Here is a 22,458-nt window from a genome sequence, read left to right on the forward strand (position 1 = left end):
GACCACCTGCCAAGTTCACATTCACTTACCAACGTTTTTTTCTTACTGTTAACTAACGTTAGCCACGGTGCAGACCTTGGGTCAAACTAATGTGTTTGTGCGTGTAGGGAGAATTTATTGTGATTGTTTATAAATGTGGCCCATCCTCTGAAGACCTTCCTATTTTTATATTTTATTTTAAAGATTTTAAAGCAAACCAATGCCAAACACAACAAGTTATAATACATAAATAATGAACCAAAAAAGTGTTTGTGGGGGTGGTGGGGGGCAAAATATACAGCCTATGGGTTAGGAGCCTATGCAGCACAGAACATTTCAGTTCTTAACTGCGCCATTCAACGAAAAAAAGCCATCCAAACAAAAGCAGTAGGCCAAACCAATATAAACACATGGAGCTGAGAGCAAACATATTTACAGACCGAAACTGAGCAACAAACACATACTCTTACCAGATGTTACTGCGGTTGCATGATGCTGACATTTGGCTTCTTATTTGCATTCCAGCTTATTCACATCCCGCAAATGTAACACAAATTGAATAAGTAACTGGAGTATTTCAATGGTAAAATCTCTTTGGGCCACTTATTTTTAATTCTCACAGAGGGGGAACCCTTCTATGTCACCAATAGTTATTTATCCCGGCCCAGAATGGATTTTGGTACAAAAACAGCCGATACTCTGTACCGACCCGGTTCACTGAGTACCATCAGTCGCTACCGACATTCGATGCCGACATGTAGCCTCGGTAGCGAAGCGGTAACCTCAAACTCGCACGCAAGAACGGGGGTGATAAAGGCAGTTACTGCAAGTGGCACGTTAGCAGGGATGCTCACCTGCAAGTCAGCCACTAGCTAAACTACTAGTCAGTACAAACACGAGACTATAAGTAGCCTGCACCAGAACAGTAACCTCGGTCCCTTAGGATCGGGTATTGTTTGTGGTGAGTAGCAGGGATGCCCACCTGCACAAAGCCACTGGCTAATTTCTAGTCAGCGGGATGTGAGACAAGAAATAGTCTGCTTGCGAACAAGCCTTTGTAATAGTGCTGCTGAATAGCTGCACTAAAACAACAACGAGCTGCTAAAGTAGGAACACCCACAGTAGCTGCTCGGGTTTCAATGCTTACCTTCCTGTAAGGAAAATGAAGCACAGTATAATATACAACCGATAACTAGCGCAAAGCGAAACACACGGTAAACAATACCGTAATTTTAATAATTAAACAATTATTAACAATAATATTATTAACAATAACATTCTTAAAATATACAGTGCACTATGTCTATAAGAATCACTGATATAAGAATCAACCGCATATAGTGATTAAAACCACTGGGACAAAATCATTTATATACCAACCAATATTGATCAAGTGCAATGACGTGCACAACCAATAAAGCTGTTTTTGAATTTGACTTTGATCACATCTACACATTCACTGAATACATACTGAGTACAGCAGTGTTATTATGTGATATGCATGTAGAGGGAGAGGGATTGCAGAGTTTTGTATCTCCACTTACTGAAAAACTGAGATTTGCATCGCAACAGAAAATAAGCAAGCCACAGATGCTTAAATGCAGTGGTAGTCCTGACATTAAAATACTGTACTGTAATGTCATTTTAATTCAAAGGCCATGTGCGCACGGCAGTTAAACTAGGTACCCTCACAAGATGATCGCTTCTCAAGTATACTGTAGTAAAATAGGATTCTGCAGCCTTGAGTAAACAATCGTGATCATATAACAAGTTGCTTACCCATGAGGACTTGTTTTGATGTATTGTCCTCAGTGATTGAGCACCATTGACATTTGTATACTTTATTTAAACTGACATGCAGAGGCGCTTTTGCGAATTGTAATGTGACGTGGCCGAGGGCAGTGTAAATGATCAGGCTGGAGTCTTGATTTACAGTTTAAAACCGTGTTGGTTTTATTTTTCTTACAGTGCGGTGGTGAAACAACCTCTAATAAAATAAATAAATAAATAAATAAACCTTACTTTCAGCTGGAGAACTAATTAAACAATATTTTGTGTGGTCCCTGTGCATACATGCGGGAACTCATGACTAGGATCCTGCGTTATATGCGACCTGTTTTTTTCAATTGTAATTCAACTGCTCTCCTCTAGATGTCCCTGCAGCCACTCCAGTTATAGTAATTGAATTCACAATTAATAAATCACACATTACGCTTTGACTAATTAGAAAAATAAATGCTAATTATGATGAGTATAAATGGTAATTGAATAAATTGATGCATTAAAAGAAAAATCGAGAGACCTAAACATGGAGTCAAAGACATCGCAATCAAAAAGCATTTCATTGAGTGAATGCACGCAACAATATCCACCTGGTGTTCTGCACACCAATGGGTATCATTTATTTTGCACAGCTTGCAATTTATCTTTGGACTACACTCTAAAGTCAACAATAGACTGACATTTATCATCAGAAAACACAGAAAATGAAAGGCTGAGATTGACAGCTATGAGACGGCGTCCTCCAGTGAAAAACGTAAGGGGAACGAAAGTTATCAACGCCGACGAGATGTTATTTTCGATTTGACAGAGGCATTTGTTTGTTCTAATATTCACCTGGAAAAACTTGATAATCCCAAACTACCTGCATTTCTGAACAAACCTGTAATAAATGCAGGAGCAATTCCTACAACAGGTCAGCTGAGAAGGGAATATCTACCCCAAATTGTTGAGTTGCACAAGATGAAAATTGTACAACTGGTAAAGATGTCTGACAGTGTATCTGTAGTTACTGACGAGTCTACAAAAGCAAAAGATCAGTATGTTTTTGCACATTTGGTTTTGTACCTTCGAACTGAAAGTAATATTAGCCGATACAGTTAATCTGCACTTTGTGAATTACTCATCGGTGGCACAGGGCGTTGTGAAATGTTTAAACGCATTTTAAGTTAATTTTAATAATGTGACTGGATTTGTCTCTGATAATGCCAGTTACATGATCAAGGCATACAATGACATGCTTCGAGGTTTACTGCCAAATTCAGTACATTTAAAATTGTTTAAACATTGCACAAGCAGAAAACTACGTTTTAAAGACCACCTGACAGAAGCAACCCAACAAGAAGGCTGTACTTTACCCATAAAGTTGCCACCTGAGCCACGATGGGGCACTTGTTATTCTGCTGCTGAATATCATTCCAAATACATCCCTTTTTGCGCAGACTTTGTGGAAAAGGAAATGCACATTTCACCAAACACTGTAGTGTTAAAGGACCTTCAGAAATTGCTTAACGATGTGCAAAGTTTAAAATCTCAACTCTCCATAATTGCAACACGTGCCAAGGGACTGGTGGATCTGATTCAGTGGTTTGAAAGCCGTGAAGTGAGAGTCCATCAAACATATAATAAAGTTGCAGAATTAATAAATACATACCGAGCAATGGCACAAGAGGTACACAGCACAGACGCAGCAATAAACAAACTATGTGTATAAAACCTTCCATGACGTTTCTGAAAAACTGACTCATTACTATAGCCTGGATCAATGCAAAAAGAAACCATGTTTTTTTCAACCAGCTCATAACTTTCTGATGGCAGTAAGGATATTCGACCCACAACAAGTGTGTAGTTTGGATCTGGAAGCCCTCCCATTATATTCTATTCCAGGATTTGATGCTGACTGTAAATCAGAAATGGACAAATACCTCCCATATGCAAAAGAAAACGGCAGTAGAATGAATTTTGGATTAAAGATGAAGAATTATTTCCCAATTTAACACGAAAGGCTAAAATATATTTGTCAGTTGTTACCAATTCTGTAGATGCTGAAAGAAGTGTTTCTTCTTATGGCCAAGTTTTTACAGAACAACGTCAATCTATGAAAGAAGGCAGGGTTAACCAACTGACGATGCTTAAGTTTATGGCAACATTTAATGCATGGGACATTTTCCTTCATGAAACTGTAAGTGACACTTAATGTGCTGCTTGCGAACAACCTTGCATTATTATTATTATTATTATTATTATTATTATTATTATTATTATATTTGTAATATATATGTTACAGCATTGATGTTATGATTTCAGTATTTTATATAAAGTGTTCCTACTAGTAAACTGTAACATTAAAATTATTTATTTACACATTCTAAGAAATAATATTGAATAAGACGTATTAGTAATAAAGTGTACTCTGCTTTTCAAATGTCGCAAGAAATTGCAATTGCCGCAAACTGTTCATTTCCACTCAGACATGACGTGCATTACAGTTCCCAACATGGGAACTGATCAAACTAGTGTGCGAATTGTTTGATTATCTCATGAGTATTCACACATATACAGCAGACAATATTAAGGGATTGAAATGTTGATATCCAAAGATAATTTTACCTCAATTGAAATGTAAGGTTGAGATCACAAGATACATTATCTCACAATCTCGACATTTCAAACTAGTCTGTTGCGATCCTGAGAATTTATCTTGCGATCTCAACCTAACACATTTCAGTGTACTGGTATTTATTTTTTTCCACTGGTCTTAATGAGCCACCGTTATTTATCAATAACCTATGCTAAAGAATTGCCTTGGCAAGTTTCATAACCATTACACGGTTCTCTATGTGAGAAGGATGTAAGTGTGACTTACAGACAGCGTCCATAAACCCCCAGATTATGATACACTCAATAACTTGTACTAGAGGTAGACCTCAACAAATTGCATCACACCAAGCAGTGCTAGATATGCAAAAAGTATGGTTTAAGTATGGTTCTGACATACCACTTCCGTTCATTTTGCAATGGGGGTAACCAGAGCTCAAGATACGGTTTTGGTTCATTCAGTAATTTACTCTCCAATTTAGACACTTTGTGAGTAAAATGTATTTTACTTGTTTTACAGTAGCTCCCATATATACTTCAGGTTCTCATCTGCTTGTGTATCAGGGTTTCTTGTTTTATTGCTGGTGTCAGTGACTGCATGCTGCATTTGAACATAATCTTCACGTCTGAACAATGCCAGCGGTGGGCCGACTTATCTGATGAGTGAGGACACTATTGTTAACAGCACTAGTATTTTGGTGTTTCACCGTTTGGGGTGTAATATTTCTTACTCATAGATGTCGCTTACTAAAATATATCGGTACGGTACACTTTAGTCATTCAATTCATGGAAAAGGAAAGCGTTTTTTTTTTGTACATGGTACGTACATAGAGAGCTTTTTTTACACCAATTTATTTTTGTTGTTGTTTTTCATTCAGTTCATCATTTGAAAACTGTTTAATTCTCCCTTTTCTGGTCGATAGACATACTCCTTAAAAATATAAAAACAAACACATAAATGTCCAAAAATACGTTTTTTAAACTACTGATTCTGCACTAATGCAAATAAAGAAACAATAATATTGCTGTATATTCATAATTGACCATTGAGACGCCGGGAACCAACAAAGTACAAGAAGGTTGATAACATGCAAACTCAAGCTGTGCAGCAAAATTGCTATGTGTATTCAATACGCATTACTTTGAAATATCAATACGTAATTCCTATTTTTGCAATGCATACAACACCCAGTACATAGCTTATCTGGAACGCTGGGGGTAACCAATCCCAACACTAACAGCATAACAGAAAAGGTGTACAACATATTGTTTCTGAAATGCATTTGTATTATTTACCTGGTTAGAGTCAAAAATGTAAACCATTGACAGTATAAACTACAACTCTCAGCCAAAAGAAAACAAGTCGGTGTCAGGAATGATATCTGGGGTTTGTAGTCTTACTTCCCAAACATTTGGTCTTATTTTGAAAATGTTAAACACTACAACTCTCAGCATGCATCTCTTCTCTTTGTAATGAAACTGGGAGGTGTAGTACCTAATCTTACCAACAAGCATTATTCAGTCACTTTAAAAAAAACTACAAATCCCACAGTTCTATTGGAACTGTACAGTCTGGCAGAGTGGGTCTAACAAATATCATAACAAAGGGATGTTGTAAAAAACAATAGCTTAATCTAAAACAGGCTACACAATATGTTGACATATACCCAGGGTACATTTCAATAGGCAGATAGGATCTTTGTTGACCAGGGTACTAAGTCACTAGGCTGATGAGCAAGACATGTCTTAACTAAACGCTATACTGTGCCTGTGCCCATGTAGTCAATGCAAAAAATCTGCTTAAGTGAGGACCAAAGCCGCATAATTTAATATTGGATACAAAGGAATCATAAAATAAATGTTTGAAATTGTGTCAATTACCACTTTCCCACCCTAAATAAAATGACTGAGTATTTCACTGAAGTTTTATTTTTAAATACATTTTGTGCAACATTTTCACAGAATTGGTCAAGTTTTTGTACAGTGCTTATGCTTCTCATCGTACGATACAACACAGAAATTTTATTTCCCTACCCTATTTTAGTCTTGTTTGTGCGACTGTGGTTACAAGTCAAGGTCCTTTGGCTGAACATCCAGGCTTTTGTCCATCCTGTTTCTTCTCTTGAACTGTGTGGGCCATTTCTTGCCACATGCTGAGTTTAGTTTTCTAGTTAAACCTGCTAACATCACCCCTTTATTCAGGGCTGATTTAACAAAGCCTCTCATGTTTTAAATTTAATTTCATATTCTTTCATGTTTTCCAACTAGTCGCTATGAGGATAGGAAAAGTGCCTCCTACAGCCCAAACCTCTACTTACAGGGTGCTACAAGTCAGTCTTGCCTCCATATAACAGTAGTATATAAATGACTTGAAATATATGATACGTACCTTTCAGACTCCACAGGGTGAAATTTACAGTCTATCTTTTTTTTTAATACAATTTAGTTTAGAAATGGAAAAAAGATTGATTCTGGGTTTCCTGGTGTGAGCTTCCGGTTACTCAAATAGACCGTTTTTTAAACTGGGTGCCTCCGTTCAGATTCCCTACCTATTCCTAGCTCATTTTAACTTGCTGTAGCAAGACAAAGGTTGAAATTTGCTGCTACTACTGTAGATAGTTAAGGGTAAAAACATATTAGACCATAATGTTTGATTGGATGTTTGAAGTGAGTGTAGTTATCCATGTAACTTCTAAAGTACAAAAGGCAGTGGTGTCACAGGATTTGTAATGTTTTCCTCTTTGCCTGCAGTCGGTAGACATATAAGGTGGTAAGATCAGAAAGAATATGGTGGGCACTCAAAACTATCTACAAAGATTTTATGGTCTGTGGAACTTGAAAACTGCTTCAGAATAATGTTTCCTTAGCTGTGTATAAGTGTGTGTTGGTATCATTCCAGCTGGTAGAGCCATTGACTCCAAGCGGAGAAGCACCAAACCAGGCCCTGCTGCGGATCCTCAAAGAGACAGAGTTTAAAAAGATGAAGGTTCTTGGCTCTGGAGCTTTTGGCACAGTGTACAAGGTAAACATTTACTGTTAAAGTGCAAAAGAATATAATTTTATGTTTAAGTAGAGAATACTTTTCAACACACATCATCTACACTGTTATATTAGGAAATAAATCTGTAAATATATGTTAACATGGACAAAATACATAGTAGATGCTATCAATATAAATACATTTTCTGTTCCAAAAACCTAATGAAGCTCACAGTAATGCCTGGAAAATATGAAGCTTTTCAAGATCATAGTCTCAATTAGCCATATACAAGTTTGGTTCACTTACAAGATATTGAAGAAAAATGGAGGCTAAAGGACATGATTAAAGTTATTATAAAACCTCTGTACTGTAGGAATATCTGAGAACATGTTTCCCTGGTTCAGTTGTGAAGTATTGGTTAACTCTGTCTGTCTGTTTTCATGGCAGGGTCTATGGATTCCTGAAGGGGAAGATGTGAAGATTCCTGTTGCCATCAAGGTTTTGAGAGAAGCAACCTCTCCAAAAGCCAATAAAGAGATCCTGGATGTAAGGTTTTTCTTTTTGTAATAGCTAAAACGTATGAACCTGTTATTACTGGTAATGAATTAGTCATTTAGCAAACACTTTTATCCAAGGCAATTTACAGAGACTAGGGGTGAAATATGCATCAACAACTGCTGATGCAGAGTCATTTACAATAGGACCTCGGTTTTACATCTCATCCGAAGGATATTACAGTCAAACATGCTCATAAGGACTACCCAATGAAGCATCTAAAATGATCTTTAGGGAAATTTTGACTTTATAAACAGGTAATTGTAACAGTGAAAATGAACAGTACATGTGGTTCTCAAAATAGACAAGTGGTCATGTTATTGAGAGTCTCAGAATCTTGGGGTATGTGGAGACACACTGTAGTGACTGTGACTGTTGATCCATCTGTATTTCACACTTGCATTTTCATCTGAGTGGAGGTACCTTACTTGTAGATACCTAATTTTGTTGTCACATATTTTTCATTAGGCATTGGCAGTTTATTTTTTGTTTACTTGTTTGCGTTTAATCCTAATGCTTCATTTTTTAAATTATTTTCCAATTCACCCTGCCTGACCAGTTTGAGCATCAATATTTCTGTAGGAAGAAAACAATGTGTGCCAGGGCCTCAATTAGCTGAAACTTTGAGGTCAGGGTGTCATTGAGATGATTAAAATACTTCACTGCATGAAAACACCAGCAGTCTCACAAGCATGAACCCAGTTCTCAGTCTTTCCAGTTCTTTCACTATGTCCAGAAGCAGAGCTAGTGATGGAAGATGGTGTTCTAGGTATCAAATGGGGAGGTCACTAAGTCAGAAACATGCTCATATAAGAACATCTAAACATAATGAGCAAGGAATTTCTCTGATTCTACAAGGTAGATTTGTTGTTTAGGCGAATAGCTCATAGGAATCTGAAGTAATTAAAAGTAATAGATTGGGCCCCACACACATATATTGTACACAAAATGAGAAACACCCTCTGCATATTACACACACTTTGGTGTAAGTGTGTTGTGTTGCACTGCACAATTCAAAACTGCTGCTGCAAATAATAATAATAATAATAATAATAATAATAATCTGATCATTGAAAGACAAGCTGAATAAGACCTCAGATTGCAGAGATTACAGATTCCATCATTGATGCAGGATTAAAATCAGCATCATGCACCAGGATTTATACATCAGGTCATTTTTGAAAGAGGAGATTGCCTGCAGTTTGGGTATAAGACAAGTGTATGTCGGTATCTGTTGCATCAAGTCGATTTTTACTCATGTAACCAAAAACAGTCCATGATTCATGAGAAGGACTTGTATTGTTCGCTTTAACATTGTAGTCTATAATTTCCACATTAGAAGCATGGTTGATGTAATGATTAATGAAAAGGCTGCCTTTAATCTAAGTATAATGCAATTTTAATGAACCTGTGGAAGGTTGTGGCAAGATAAAATGTGTACACTGTAGCTATGATCTAATTAACCTTGACCTATAGAGACTTCCAACCACTGTAGTCAAGGAGTAATGCATTATTGTATTTGGACTAGGCCCTTGTTTGCTCAAGGGTGCCTTAAGGGGGAATATGCACTGCCATTAAACTAGTAAATGTGCATTCAATTTTGACCAGATAATGTATTTACATAGTTTAATTGGACATTATGTATTTGGACTGTAACTCAAGCTTGTATCTGATGGAGATTCATAAAAAAAAAAAATTCAACTTTAATAAAATTGTTTGAACTACTGTTTAAATACGTGACTAAAGTAACTTAGGTGGGGTTGGATGGGGGGTTACAAGTATGTTTTTATATATATATCTGGAATTATCTTGGACAGTCTTACGGTCTTATCTCGGTACAGATGAACACAGATTCTCCTGAGGGTACAAGTGTGACAGACAGGACTTCTGTCTCTTATCTTGCGTCATCGACTTCTTCCTTAATGGATTTGAGAAGTGTGATCTTTTAAAATGTGTGTCTCTCCCTCTCATTATACAGGAGGCCTATGTTATGGCCAGTGTTGACAATCCCCATGTTTGCCGTCTTCTGGGAATTTGCCTGACCTCCACGGTGCAGCTGATTACCCAGCTCATGCCCTACGGCTGCCTGCTCGACTACGTCAAAGAGAACAAGGACAACATCGGCTCCCAGTACCTCCTCAACTGGTGTGTGCAGATTGCCAAGGTAATATAAACTACTTTTCTGTAGGGTCAGGGTTTAAGAGCCCTACTGATAAAATGTTGAAGGATGTTTTATTAATATAGTATAGTACAAGAAAAAAACCCTTAATAAATGCTCATAAAACAAGATTTTGTGTACCCCAAACCCTTTTTGAATCTAAACTTTTCAAAAAACAGTCTTCAAGTAAAGGGCCATAAGACCAAAATACAATTTGCTCCATTTCTTGTAAATGGAAAATACAATTGTTACAAAACTAATGAAAGGTTTAGGAAGTGTGCCTGAGTTGTTTACTTGTTTTGACCAAACAATGTTTGAAATTGACCTTGATAAATCTGGCCCAACTTGCTCTATGTACTGTATTGTAGAATAGTCACTTTTTCTCATTAAAAACTGCCTTTCATCATATATATTAATATGAAGCCTAGCCTGCTGGAGATATAAAGCACATATAGTGAAGCAGAAATGTAACTTTCTGTGAATTAATAATGCATAAGGCACAGTGTAATCAAAGGTAACATTCCCACTCGTGGATCATTTTAATTAGCAGTTTTTCAACTATAAATAGCCTGACTAAACGGCGGTCGGGAGTTCAGTTCTAAGTGACAGACAAGCAAACAAAGTGCGAGAAGGAGAGGGGATCGGGAGAGGGGATGAGGGAATGGGCTCGCCCCAGGTTCGGCTGCCGGAGCGGGACTGAAACAAAGCTGAATCGTCTCGTCTCCCTGAGAAAGCCACAGCTCCTCGCTGCAAAAAAGAAAAGTAAATACATTAGGAAAGATAACCACATACTAGGCCTAATATTTATTTAGTTATAAAACAAATGCTGAATAAGATGTCTGTATCAAAAGGGAGAAACAGAAACGGAAGTTAGACTGAGAAGTTGTTTATAGTTTGAACAACACCGGTACTGTGTTTACTGTAGAAATATTGCATGAATCACTAGTATAGGGAACTGGGGGACAGTGTTATATCCGAGGCGCGTTATAGCGAGGGAGCACTCAATATACATATATGTGTGTGTGTGTGTGTGTGTGTGTATATATATATATATATATATATATATATATATATATATATATATATATATATATATATATATATATATATATATATATATACAGTATATATAAATGTGTATGTTTGTGTGTGTGAATCCAGCACATTGACTGATGTGATCCTTAGTACCAGTGACAGGGTCTAGTTATACCTTTGATCTGCTAATAAGGTGTTGGATAAATTGGGTCAGAACATGCTTTAATTATTTAATACTATTGTCTTGTCTTACACTTCAGGACATATCCAATTATACAGCTGACAGACATTCAAAATAGAAGATTTGTTTTATGTTACAACGCTGCAATTACATTTTGTATGTTCAAAAAACATATGAAGCTTCGAGGTGTATAGTGAAATTAGAACATGTCATCATGATTTAACTTTTTTTGATACATTTGATTTTAACTTTTGAGAAGATTTAATTTGAACCTCAGTGTTTATGACGACACTCCCTAAATTATTTGACAGTGTCTATCGTGTAATAAAGGTAGTACTGATAGAACACAAAGTCTTTTTGGACATGTTTTACCTTTTATATGCATGTGGTAAATATGAGATAATTTTTGCAACATGCAATTTGTTAATTTTAGTCAACAAATGTCACTGAAAGTAGTTAAAAGCCACACACAAGTTCCGACAGATACCAAGTAAAGTGATAATTATTTTAATTAGCAAATCAGTGAATAATTTCCTTAATAGATAACAGAATAGCTGAGAAAAACCGAATCATCTTATCTTAGCAAACCTGTTCATTCTTGTTCAACTGAACAGATGTTTTTGCAGGGCTTCACAATTTTTGGAGCTGTGTCTTTTTTGACCTTGCATCAGTATCCTCCAGAGATCTGAATGATTTGATGTTCAAAAGGATATTACCATGATTATAGACCATTATGTATATAAAAGATGATCTGCTTAAAAATATAATCAGCATTAACTACTGTGACAGACTACATGCAGAGGATACTGTAGGTACAGCAGCAGATATGCCATTGACACACATTGAAAACATGCATATAAGGGCCCTCTGTAACCCAACCAATAAAGCAATTTAAAATTAATTTTCAAAATAACGTTATAACCACCTTTTGCAGATATAACAGCCGAACACACTCGTGGCATTCTTTCTACAATGGTAATCAAATATTGTTCGGAAAGTTCTTCCCAACACTGTTGCAGAAGTTCCCACAAATGTGTTGCACTTGTAGGTTGCTTTGCTTTCACCCTTCTGTCCAGTTCATCCCAAACCAGCTCGATGGGGTTTAAGTCTGGAGACTGTGCTGGCCATTCCATGATTTGAAGCCTACAGTCTTGTTCTTTTCTTCTAAGGTAGTTCTGACATAGCCTGGAGGTATGTTTTGGGTCATTATCTTGCTGTAGGATGAACCCCTGACCAACTAGGCGTATACCAGAGGGTTTGCATGGCGCTGCAAAATGCTGTGGTAGCAGTTTTGGTTCAGGGTGCCACTCACTCTGTGCAAGTCGCCGACTCTGGATCCAGCAAAAGAGCCCCAGACCATCACGCTTCCTCCTCCATGTTTGACAGGTGGTGTCACACACCGAGGAACCATCATTTCGCCTACTCGACGGCGTACAAAAACCCTGCATGATGAACCGAAGATTTCAAATTTTGATTCATCGGTCCATAAGACCTTCTTCCAGTCTTCAGTAGTCCACTGGCGGTGCTTCATGGCCCAGGCAAGCCTCTTTTTCTTATTTTGCCATCTTAGCAATGGCTTTCTTACTGCCACTCAACCTATCAAACCTGCAGCTCGAAGTCTTCTCTTCACAGTTGAAACTGAGACTTGCTTACTTTGACCAGTGTTAAGCTGTGCTTGAAGCTGTTGTCCTGTGAGCCGCCTATCACGCAAGCTGTTGACTCTCAGAAACTTGTCTTCTGATTCTGTTGTGGCTTTGGGTCTGCCAGACCTCTTCCTGTCAGAGTTTCCTCCAGTTTCCAAGTGCCTTTTGATGGTGTAGGAAACTGTACTCACTGACACCTTGGCTTTCTTTGCAATTTCTCTAAAGGAAAGACCTACACTTTTAAGGGTTATAATGGTCTGTCTGTCTTCCTTTGTTAATTGCCTTTTTCTCGCCATTATGAGAGCAATATAATACTATAATAATATAATACTGCAGTACAATACTGTCCAAATAATGCTTAAGAGGGTGTAGTAACACAGTCTGTTCCAACACTGCTTTTATACAGACAGAGGGTTTGTAAGTAATCAACAAAAGTTGGGACACCTGTAGGAACTGTTAGCATCAACTTTCAAGGCTTAATTTACTTCCATTGCTGCAGAACAGCTGTAAGTTGTTAACCCATTACTTGTTCCCTGAAAAAGGCCTTTTTGTATAAATCTGAAATGTACATTATTTTTCAGTTTTTGGTAACCTAAACTTTTTTTTTAACCTCTGGCAGTTTACCGCTTCAGGTTATTCACTGGACTTGAACTGCTTAAATTTCAATAAAAACTGGAAAAATGGGGGTGTTCTAAAACTTTTGACCGGTAGTGTATGTATGTATTTATTTATTGATTCATATTGTACCTGGTGGCTAATTCTGTCTTAGAGAACACTTCGGCTATAAGAACACTTTACTTTCTTCCCGAGGGGTGTTCTCTTAGCCGGAGGCTAGTGTGTGTGTGTGTGTATGTGTGTAATATATTACACAGCGCTTCCTCCAATTTCCCATGACGAAAATGAAGCAAAAACAAAGCGAACGAGACAATCTACGGTAATCCTAAAAAAGCAAATCATTAAACACTTTTAGATACTATTATGCTTTTTTTTTAAATCTGTGGTCTTAAGTTGCTTTTGTGCATTTTCATTTGCAAGTGAACTGTGACATTAAGGCCTTATCGAGCACTATATTCTGTGAGTTTGAATACTGATTTTGGATACTGTTTTAATTCTGGAAACTGGTGTTGTTTTTTTAATCTTTTGCTAAATTGCATTACCTTTTACGTTTTCCGCAGTTCTGTACGTGGGTAAGATTTTGATGTAATTTTGCTGTTGGGTCGTTGTGACCGAAATAGAATGATCTTTGGTGGTAAATCTCCCTCCCGACCTGTGAGGACACTAAGTAACGGGAACAGAGTACCCTGGTCTGTTTGGCCTGACAATTCATTCCCAGGGTTAAAAGGAAGTCGGTCATCTAGAAAGGGGGCGGAGCTTCGGTGCACTAACTCATCAACCCGGAAGGGAAACGATGTGGCAGCCGCGGATTGGAGGAGCGGCTGCAATCGTTTACCAATGGGTCATGAGTGACGGTACAAGAAGGGGACGAAGCGACGTGATCTGTTCCTTCGTTTTGGTTAAGGAATCGACCTGTTTTATATCGTGCGTGATTGTTTTGTTTGTTTTGTCTAGTCTCTAACTGTTACTTGTTATTTAGTCGATGGCTAAATACGTACGGAGCTGTCGCCAGAGGCCAGCACAAACTCGGACATCACTTCTCTTGTTACCATGATTAATTGTATTTTGTACCACGAGCACTACAACACTCACCCAGGACTGGTGACTGTGTTTGTGTATTGTGCGTGTACTATTGACTGTGTTTATTATTTGGGACTGCAACCCGTTTATTTATTCCAGTGCATTACACATTGTTGTGTATTGCCTGGAATTATTGTTTGGTCACCAGACCAGGATTGGATTACAATTGTCTGTCTCCTGTTTAAACACTGCATCACTCCTGCACCTTTACACTGCAAGCCACTTTGCCACAGTCGTTTAATGGGGAATATTACATACTGGTACAATGCGTACCGGATTTAAAAGTATGTACTGTATTACAGTCCATGTGTTGTCTCTTTTGGCAATTGATATTTTCAGAATCATATTCTGAATTAAAATAATTGTTGAATATATAGTACTGTACCAACAAAACCAACTACAGTACATCTAAATGGAAGCCTACTTATTTTAAAAGTTCTTTCAGCTGTGTATTTTTGACATATATTTTTTGTGTTCCCTGAAAAAACGGACAAGGGTTGGAACGGGCCCAAATGAAATAATCAGATATGCATCACACTCATATAACCGTCACTAAAGTCAAAATGTTATATGGTCAGATATTTGAGTGCTGACTCTGTGTGTGTGTGTGTGTGTGTGTCTATATATACACACACACACTCATATGTTTTATCAAATAACAATTTTATAAAATACCCAGCCCTGTTAGATTTTCTTCTATATAGTACATTTTAATATAGGGCCAGATATGTGTGTGCTGACTATATACTGTATCTGTTATGGTAAAAGTCAGAATCTGTATAAATGGCTGATTCATGAAATAAGGCATTACCTTAGGCATCATAAACTGTCTTCCTGCCATTGTGATTTTCTGCTTTCAGCGTTGCACATCATTTTTTAATTAATATTGTTGTTTTTGGTATCATTAATGTGCGTTGTTGTTATTGTTGTCATAAGAATGACCACCCCTTTACAGTATGTGTTATTATTTTCTGACTCTAATCTTCTTGGTCAGCAAATATTTCAATTGTATCAATAACCGATATGATTAGTAATAATCTGTATTAATATTTATAAAATCCCTGTGATCTGTAGGGGATGAGTTACCTGGAGGATCGGCATTTGGTGCACCGTGACCTGGCTGCTAGAAATGTTCTGGTGAAGACCCCGCAGCACATAAAGATCACTGACTTTGGGCTTGCCAAGCTACTGAATGCAGATGAGAAAGAATACCATGCAGATGGAGGCAAAGTAAGGAAATCTGAAATCTATCATTATAGTGCAATTCATTTAAGATGCGGTTTATGGTTAAATATGAGAGCCAGAAAATCACAGTTCAGCTAACCAACCAGTAGTGTGACCCACAAAGGAGTCATCTTGCTACATTACATTCTATCACTAAGTCCCAAAAGTGTTACCCCTCTAGAAAAGATTGGTGATATCAGTTGGTGATTCAAAGGTAATTATTACGGCAGACAAATAATTCTTGAAGTTGTGAGGTTGCAAAGTTAATAGTTTATTTTTAAATAATTGTTTTTAAAAGTACAATGATAAGCAAGCAGCTTAAAATATAAACAAACATGAATGTGAAATTGTATTTTACTGCAGGAAAAGGAAACCATATATTTATATTAACATTTAAATTATATCTTCAATGTTCATATTACCATACTCCTTATGTACATTAGTGTGACAGTTAACATTGGTAGAAAGCATTCAGATTTCAAAGCAAATAAAAATTAAGATTTTGCTGACTGTTGTGGGCAACTGCAAGTACAATGACAATATTACAGAACCTAGGGACTGACTTTAAATAAGCAGTGTGTCTTTTTAATTAAACATTTGAACAACACGCCCTGGTCCATAATGTGTGATTATTTCAAATTAGATTTAAGAAAAATAAACTTTGATAGTCTCCAGGAATATTTGTTTAAATAGTTTTTGTACTGATGTAGCTTTGCCTGTTTGGTGAAAATGGTTGTGAAAAGTATTTGTACAGACATTAAAGTAAACATTTAGCCAAACACTTGAGCTTTTACATTTTAATTGGTTTATGTGTATTAATTAAGGGCATCATTTTTAATAGGTTTATGTGTATTAATTAAGGACATTTGGACAAAAATAACATTAGCTTTCAGCAAAATATTTTTTGTTAGCTTTATGCTATTTATTATTTGATAAGTGTGGAGTAGTGGTTAGGGCTCTGGACTCTTGACCGGAGGGTCCTGGGTTCAATTCCCAGTGGGGACACTGCTGCTGTACCCTTGAGCAAGGTACTTTACCTAGATTGCTCCAGTAAAAACCCAACTGTATAAATGGGTAATTGTATGTAAAAAATAATGTGATATCTTGTAACAATTGTAAGTCGCCCTGGATAAGGGCGTCTGCTAAGAAATAAATAATAATAATAATAACCAAGTACAGTACTTCCAAGGGCAGGATTACACTACACTTCTCAGAATTTGCTGTTGAAAGACAGTAAGGAGTTTCTCATTTCTTGATAAAGGATCATTAAGATGTTTCAAGTTTTACAATTTGTAACATAAAAATGGATAAACTGGAATAAACAGCTTGGAGAATACACTCCTAAAGGTACAATGTTCTCACATGTATAGTGCATATACTTCTACATATTTTTACTGCAGTAAACTTGAATTAGGATAGTGAATTGATTGAATGGATTTGAATTGATTCAGATTTCTCTTACCAGGTCCCAATTAAATGGATGGCCTTGGAATCTATTTTACAAAGGATCTACACACATCAGAGTGACGTCTGGAGTTATGGTAAGTCAAGCACAATAAACATTTTAACTGTAGAGGTAGATATATCACAGCATTGTGCTTCTTGAACAGCCCCAGTGAGAAGGTACAATCATCCACTGTTATCAATCTTTTCTATTGCTCATTTTCATATGACAGATCTAGGCAATGGAAATAAATATAATCCAGTGAGTAGGAAGTATTCATTTTGTATTTTGTTTTCATCTTTTGGTAAATATCTACTACCATTTACGCATATCTACTACCTTCAATTACTTGGCAAAGTGGAATATAGTTTTGTAGTGGTTTGTTTTTCATATTGTCTATAGCTTATTAATATTGTATTAAAATGTGTAAAGCAATCTTATATGAAATAATGCAAAAAGTTCAAAATTTATCTGTGACTGTGATATCCAAGGGTGTAATGTAGATACTATACAAATTAGTGCACTTCAAATAGTTATTTGACACAAGCTTTCACATCTGCATCAATCGTAAATGACTTTTTGACTCAATTATTCTTCATCCACATTAGCAGATATTGTATGCTGTGTGTAACAAAAGTCTAGGATGGGGAGGATGAAAGAAAATAACCAATTCATCCATAGGCCTTTCATTAAGATTACCAGAAAAAATCAAGAATATCCTATGTGATGCGTAGCCACCATAGAATTTCAGTAAGCGCAGGTGGATTTAAAAAAACACTTTACTGAACAACAGGTGTTCAGCTCTAGCACATGGTAAACAGGTATTCTATGCATGTAACATCTGTGATTCTTAAAATAATTACCTTTAAAACACTGAATCATCCCCACACAAGTGGAATAATTCAGTGACCAGGGAGATGTGGACATTCACCCTTGTGCTTAAGCTTCTGCTTTACTTGTATCTGAACACCTATTCATTGAGATTGTGAGCTCAAGTTTCAGTGCAGGTCCTTAAGGTAAAGGCAGACTTTGGTTAGTCATGGGACAGATTACATGGCTGCATAAAAGGAACACAATTTTCTTTCTTTTTGATGCAGCCATGTGTCATGTTTCACAGGAATCGGCAAACTTGTTGGCAAGCATGTCTTTTTAAGTGGATTGTGTTTATTTCCGTAAATGTTTCTGAATTAACATTGGCTTACACTGTATAATGAAAAGATGCAGATGCGTGATTGCACGATTAACCAGTTTCAGCTAAATAAATACATTCATTAGATCATTATAATGTTAAGACATCAATATGAACTGTTGTTGAAACTTTTGTCTTCATGTATTTGTGGGGGTGGGGTCCCCAAGAGACTGAATATGCTGACCTTCAAATGAAACTTGTTTGGGTTAACCAGAACAAGCCTCAGATTGTCTGGAAACAGCTCTCCCTGTCTACAGCAAGGCCATAGCATAACTATGTGTTACAGTGTGGGAAGACACAAAACTCACAGCGGGAGTTCTGAAACACATGGCCTATATATCATATATTTCTTTGTACCCTTACGGTTGTTTCTGCATTGTGCACAAGTGGACTTTTATAATATGACTGATGTGTCCTTATAACAGTGTACGTATCGCAGCGTAATTAACCTTATGTAGAGAATTAAAAAATAAAACAAATACAATGTGAGCAATATGTTTTACTGTTTTATAGTTTATTGTCAACTTTTTCACTGCATCTCCCTTTTTATTCTGGATCTTCTTGTGTTTGTCACAACACAAGTCAACCAAAAACAAATATGCCAGAATTTTTTAAATCTTGTTTTCTACAAAATAAGTTGTAACTAAACCTGCAGGTGACAATTTGTGTACATTGCTGGAAGCAAGGTCTAGGCAGGACACAAAACATAAAAGGTTATGCGGACAAAGAATTAATAATACTGTCTACCTGTTGCTTGCTTTAGTTCAGTGGATTAAAAAATGTAACATTATTAATTGAAATGACTTTAAACAATTTGGTAAGAACATCTTTTAATATAGATTCAATTGTATGAAAACACAGAATGCAAATAACATCTTGAGAGAATGTATGCTGTATGTGTTTCCTGATTTATACGTATTTCCCCTATACAGTATGTCGCTTACATTGGCCTCTTAATTTGTGTTGTAAGCAGTGAAATTGTTTGTTTCTTATGTTTATGTCTAAAACAATGACAGAAAAGTATTCTATAGACAGGCAAGAGGATTTGCGAGACGTTCTGTCTGCTTGAATTAGTTTTACCTTAACATCATGGCTTACAGAGGACCTATAGCCAACATCAATAAGTGTTATTGCTAAAACTGTTGTATGTGGCCAGCATTTGTCTTAAGGAGGATCATCATTCAGATAAGGTTAAAAAAAGAGAATTTTCCCATAAACACAGACATATCTTTGTATCATGTCCTTCAATTTTGAAAGGGTTTTTCAAGAAAAGAGTTTTCCACGGCTGTAACACAAGTTTATACATTGTCTAAAGGTACTGTGTGTGTTGTAATTTTATGGGCAAAAATGTATAATTGTGTTAGTTAAATAGAATATTAAAAACATGAAATGTCCAAAAAATATATAAACTACTTTTTACTTGTTATGATTATGTATCTGCACTATGTATTTCTGCATGATTATTGTTTTCTTTGGCTAAACAAGATTGCCTTCTAGTGCAGATTAAGGTTAAAGTAATGTATGTGTAAACCACAAGGTTGAAAGCCAAAGAAACAGGTTGCAATTTCAATTTTCAATTGTGCAAAATAAAAATAAATACAAATACAGGGAACAACAGTATTGTAAGAGTAAAAAAAGAAGCATTATTATTAGTAGTAGTAGTAGTATGATTATTATTATTAGTAGTATGATTATTAGTATTTAAGCAATCATGTCTGATGCAGTGATCATTACTTGCTAAATAATTGACTGAGTTGACAGTTAGGTGTCCCGAGCCAATCTGTGAGGTTTATGATACTGGTGTTGGTGAACTCCTACTGCCAGCAGGTACTCTTAGAACTCGGTAAGTTCACATCGATTCTGGCCTGAACACCCATCTGCAATTCAGTGCTGGCCACCTCTAAAGCAGAGATGAATTGAGATTTTCTGGTGTAACACTGATATACTTATCTTTTTATATAATGTCATCATGAAATTCAACTAAATCCACTGTGTTTGTGGTCACAGTACTTGAATCTTGTGTTTTATCTAGTTGCTATGAAACCCTCTTTAACTCTGCTTCTTCCTCCTAGGTGTGACTGTTTGGGAGTTAATGACTTTTGGATCAAAGCCTTATGATGGTATCCCAGCTAACGAGATTGCAGGGGTGCTTGAGAAAGGGGAGCGTCTGCCCCAACCTCCAATCTGCACCATTGATGTATACATGATTATGGTCAAATGTAAGTGATCCTTCCATCCTATAGTCTTTCTCTAATGAACAACTTGTATTTAAAAGCCATCTGACAACTAAGATCTGGAAAATAATGTTATCATACCATTATCTTGTTAAATTTTAGAAAGCAGGCTAGCTCGAAAGGGCACTCTCTACTGTAATATGTCTTGATCTCGCTCTCTCGCTCTCTCTCTTCATCAACTCAACTTTCTCTACCTGTTGTAATTTAGGCTGGATGATTGACGCAGACAGCAGACCTAGATTTCGGGAGCTGATTGCAGAATTCTCTAAAATGGCTCGGGATCCTTCTCGCTACCTTGTCATTCAGGTATGGAGAAAGAGCATAACATTCTGTCAGGCACTTCAAGATCTTGGATCTGCTTGTTTTAAGAATTTTAAGTATGACGTGGATGAGATGATGCATGTCATACTAAGTTGCAGGAAATGAATCAGATGCTGGGGTAGGTTAATACAGCAATGAAAAAATCGCCTGGGATATGTCTACACATGCTGTAACTTGACTAGCTAATGAAAAGTGCTAAATTTTGTACTGGCACAGGCGATCCAGGGGAGGCTGGTTGCCAGAGTTTAATTTTTCTTAACTCTAGTTCTAACTAACCGTCTCCAGAGGCTGCAAAACTGAATTATAAACAGAAGTTTTAACATCATCCCTTTTTCTGTGTAGGGTGATGAAAGAATGCACTTGCCAAGCCCCTCTGACTCCAGATTCTACCGCACCCTGATGAGCGGAGAGGACATGGAGGATATTGTAGATGCCGATGAGTATCTTGTTCCCTACAATGGGTTTTTCAACAGCCCAACCACTTCCAGAACACAGCTGTTCAACTCAATGGTAAAGCTTAGATATCTGCTATCAGTTTAACCACTTGGGCAGATGGAATAGGTTATGTGGTGTATTGTAGTGCAATGAATAGGTTTCCATGGTATGGCATATTGATAACTTGTAGTCTGTTTCAGTGGAGTGTCAATTGTTTTCTATTTAAGGAAAAGCTGATGGTAAAAAAATATGAGACATACACACACACATCCCTCTTCCCCCAAAGAAAGAAATTGTTTAAATATAAAATAATATATAATAGTGTCAGGCATATTTGTGCAACAGGCTAAAAAGAAACTGTTTGCTTTCTAATGCAGGTGCTTTCGTCAAATAAAAAATAAGTGTGTGGTCACATTTGTTGAAATCCAGCAGTTTCAGAAATTGTTAATACTTTCTTCCTATAAACTTCTTATTCGCTTGTTTTTTTAAACCATTTTATTTAATGTTTCCAAAACATTAGTCAGAGGTTCCATTCCCTTTACACTGTGCCCCCCAGTGATGCTTACTTTTTCATCCAGTAGTGTCCCCATAGGCTTCTTAAAATTTGTTGTGTTTTTTTTTTTTTTTTTTCACCAAGCATCAGACTTTATTCAAATTATTTCATTTATATTTTAATCAAGTTCATTAAAAAAAAAAAACATTTTATGTATAATATTGGAATGAAAAAAGCTAAAATCAAGCATATTTGTAAAGTGAAAATAAAATCTAAAATGATTAGAAATTTAGATCCAGGACAGCAATGAAGTGGAAACAACAATCAAATACAACTGTTCCATTCCAATAAGCTTCTCCTATTAATCCACTTTTGAAATAACATAGAACTCATCCTAACATAAAATGTCCTGTCTTTTTATACAGAGTATTAATAGCAGCATGGGAGCACCTGCCTGTGCTAACAGTAATGGGGTAAGTTGCACTGTTTTTTTAAGGGGTCTCAAGAATTTCTT

General features: G+C 36.6%; 1 protein-coding gene across 4 annotated transcripts in view; it reads left to right on the forward strand.

Moving 5' to 3' along the window:
- LOC117394771 (epidermal growth factor receptor-like) overlaps positions 1–22,458 on the forward strand; it is a 172,394-nt gene that overhangs the window by 146,948 nt on the left and 2,988 nt on the right. For all 4 annotated transcript variants that reach the window (XR_009319823.1, XM_059013929.1, XM_059013945.1 and 1 more), the window contains 9 exons: positions 7,257–7,379; positions 7,785–7,883; positions 9,871–10,056; positions 15,679–15,834; positions 17,294–17,369; positions 20,534–20,680; positions 20,904–21,001; positions 21,359–21,526; positions 22,370–22,417. Coding sequence is in view for 3 of the 4 variants with exons in the window: in XM_059013929.1 (XP_058869912.1) it covers positions 7,257–7,379; positions 7,785–7,883; positions 9,871–10,056; positions 15,679–15,834; positions 17,294–17,369; positions 20,534–20,680; positions 20,904–21,001; positions 21,359–21,526; positions 22,370–22,417 (1,101 nt within the window). In the remaining variant the exon portion in view is untranslated. The remainder of the gene's footprint in view (positions 1–7,256; positions 7,380–7,784; positions 7,884–9,870; positions 10,057–15,678; positions 15,835–17,293; positions 17,370–20,533; positions 20,681–20,903; positions 21,002–21,358; positions 21,527–22,369; positions 22,418–22,458) is intronic.

The sequence above is a fragment of the Acipenser ruthenus genome, chromosome 3, assembly GCF_902713425.1.
Source record: "Acipenser ruthenus chromosome 3, fAciRut3.2 maternal haplotype, whole genome shotgun sequence".
NCBI classification, from domain to species: Eukaryota; Metazoa; Chordata; class Actinopteri; order Acipenseriformes; family Acipenseridae; genus Acipenser; species Acipenser ruthenus.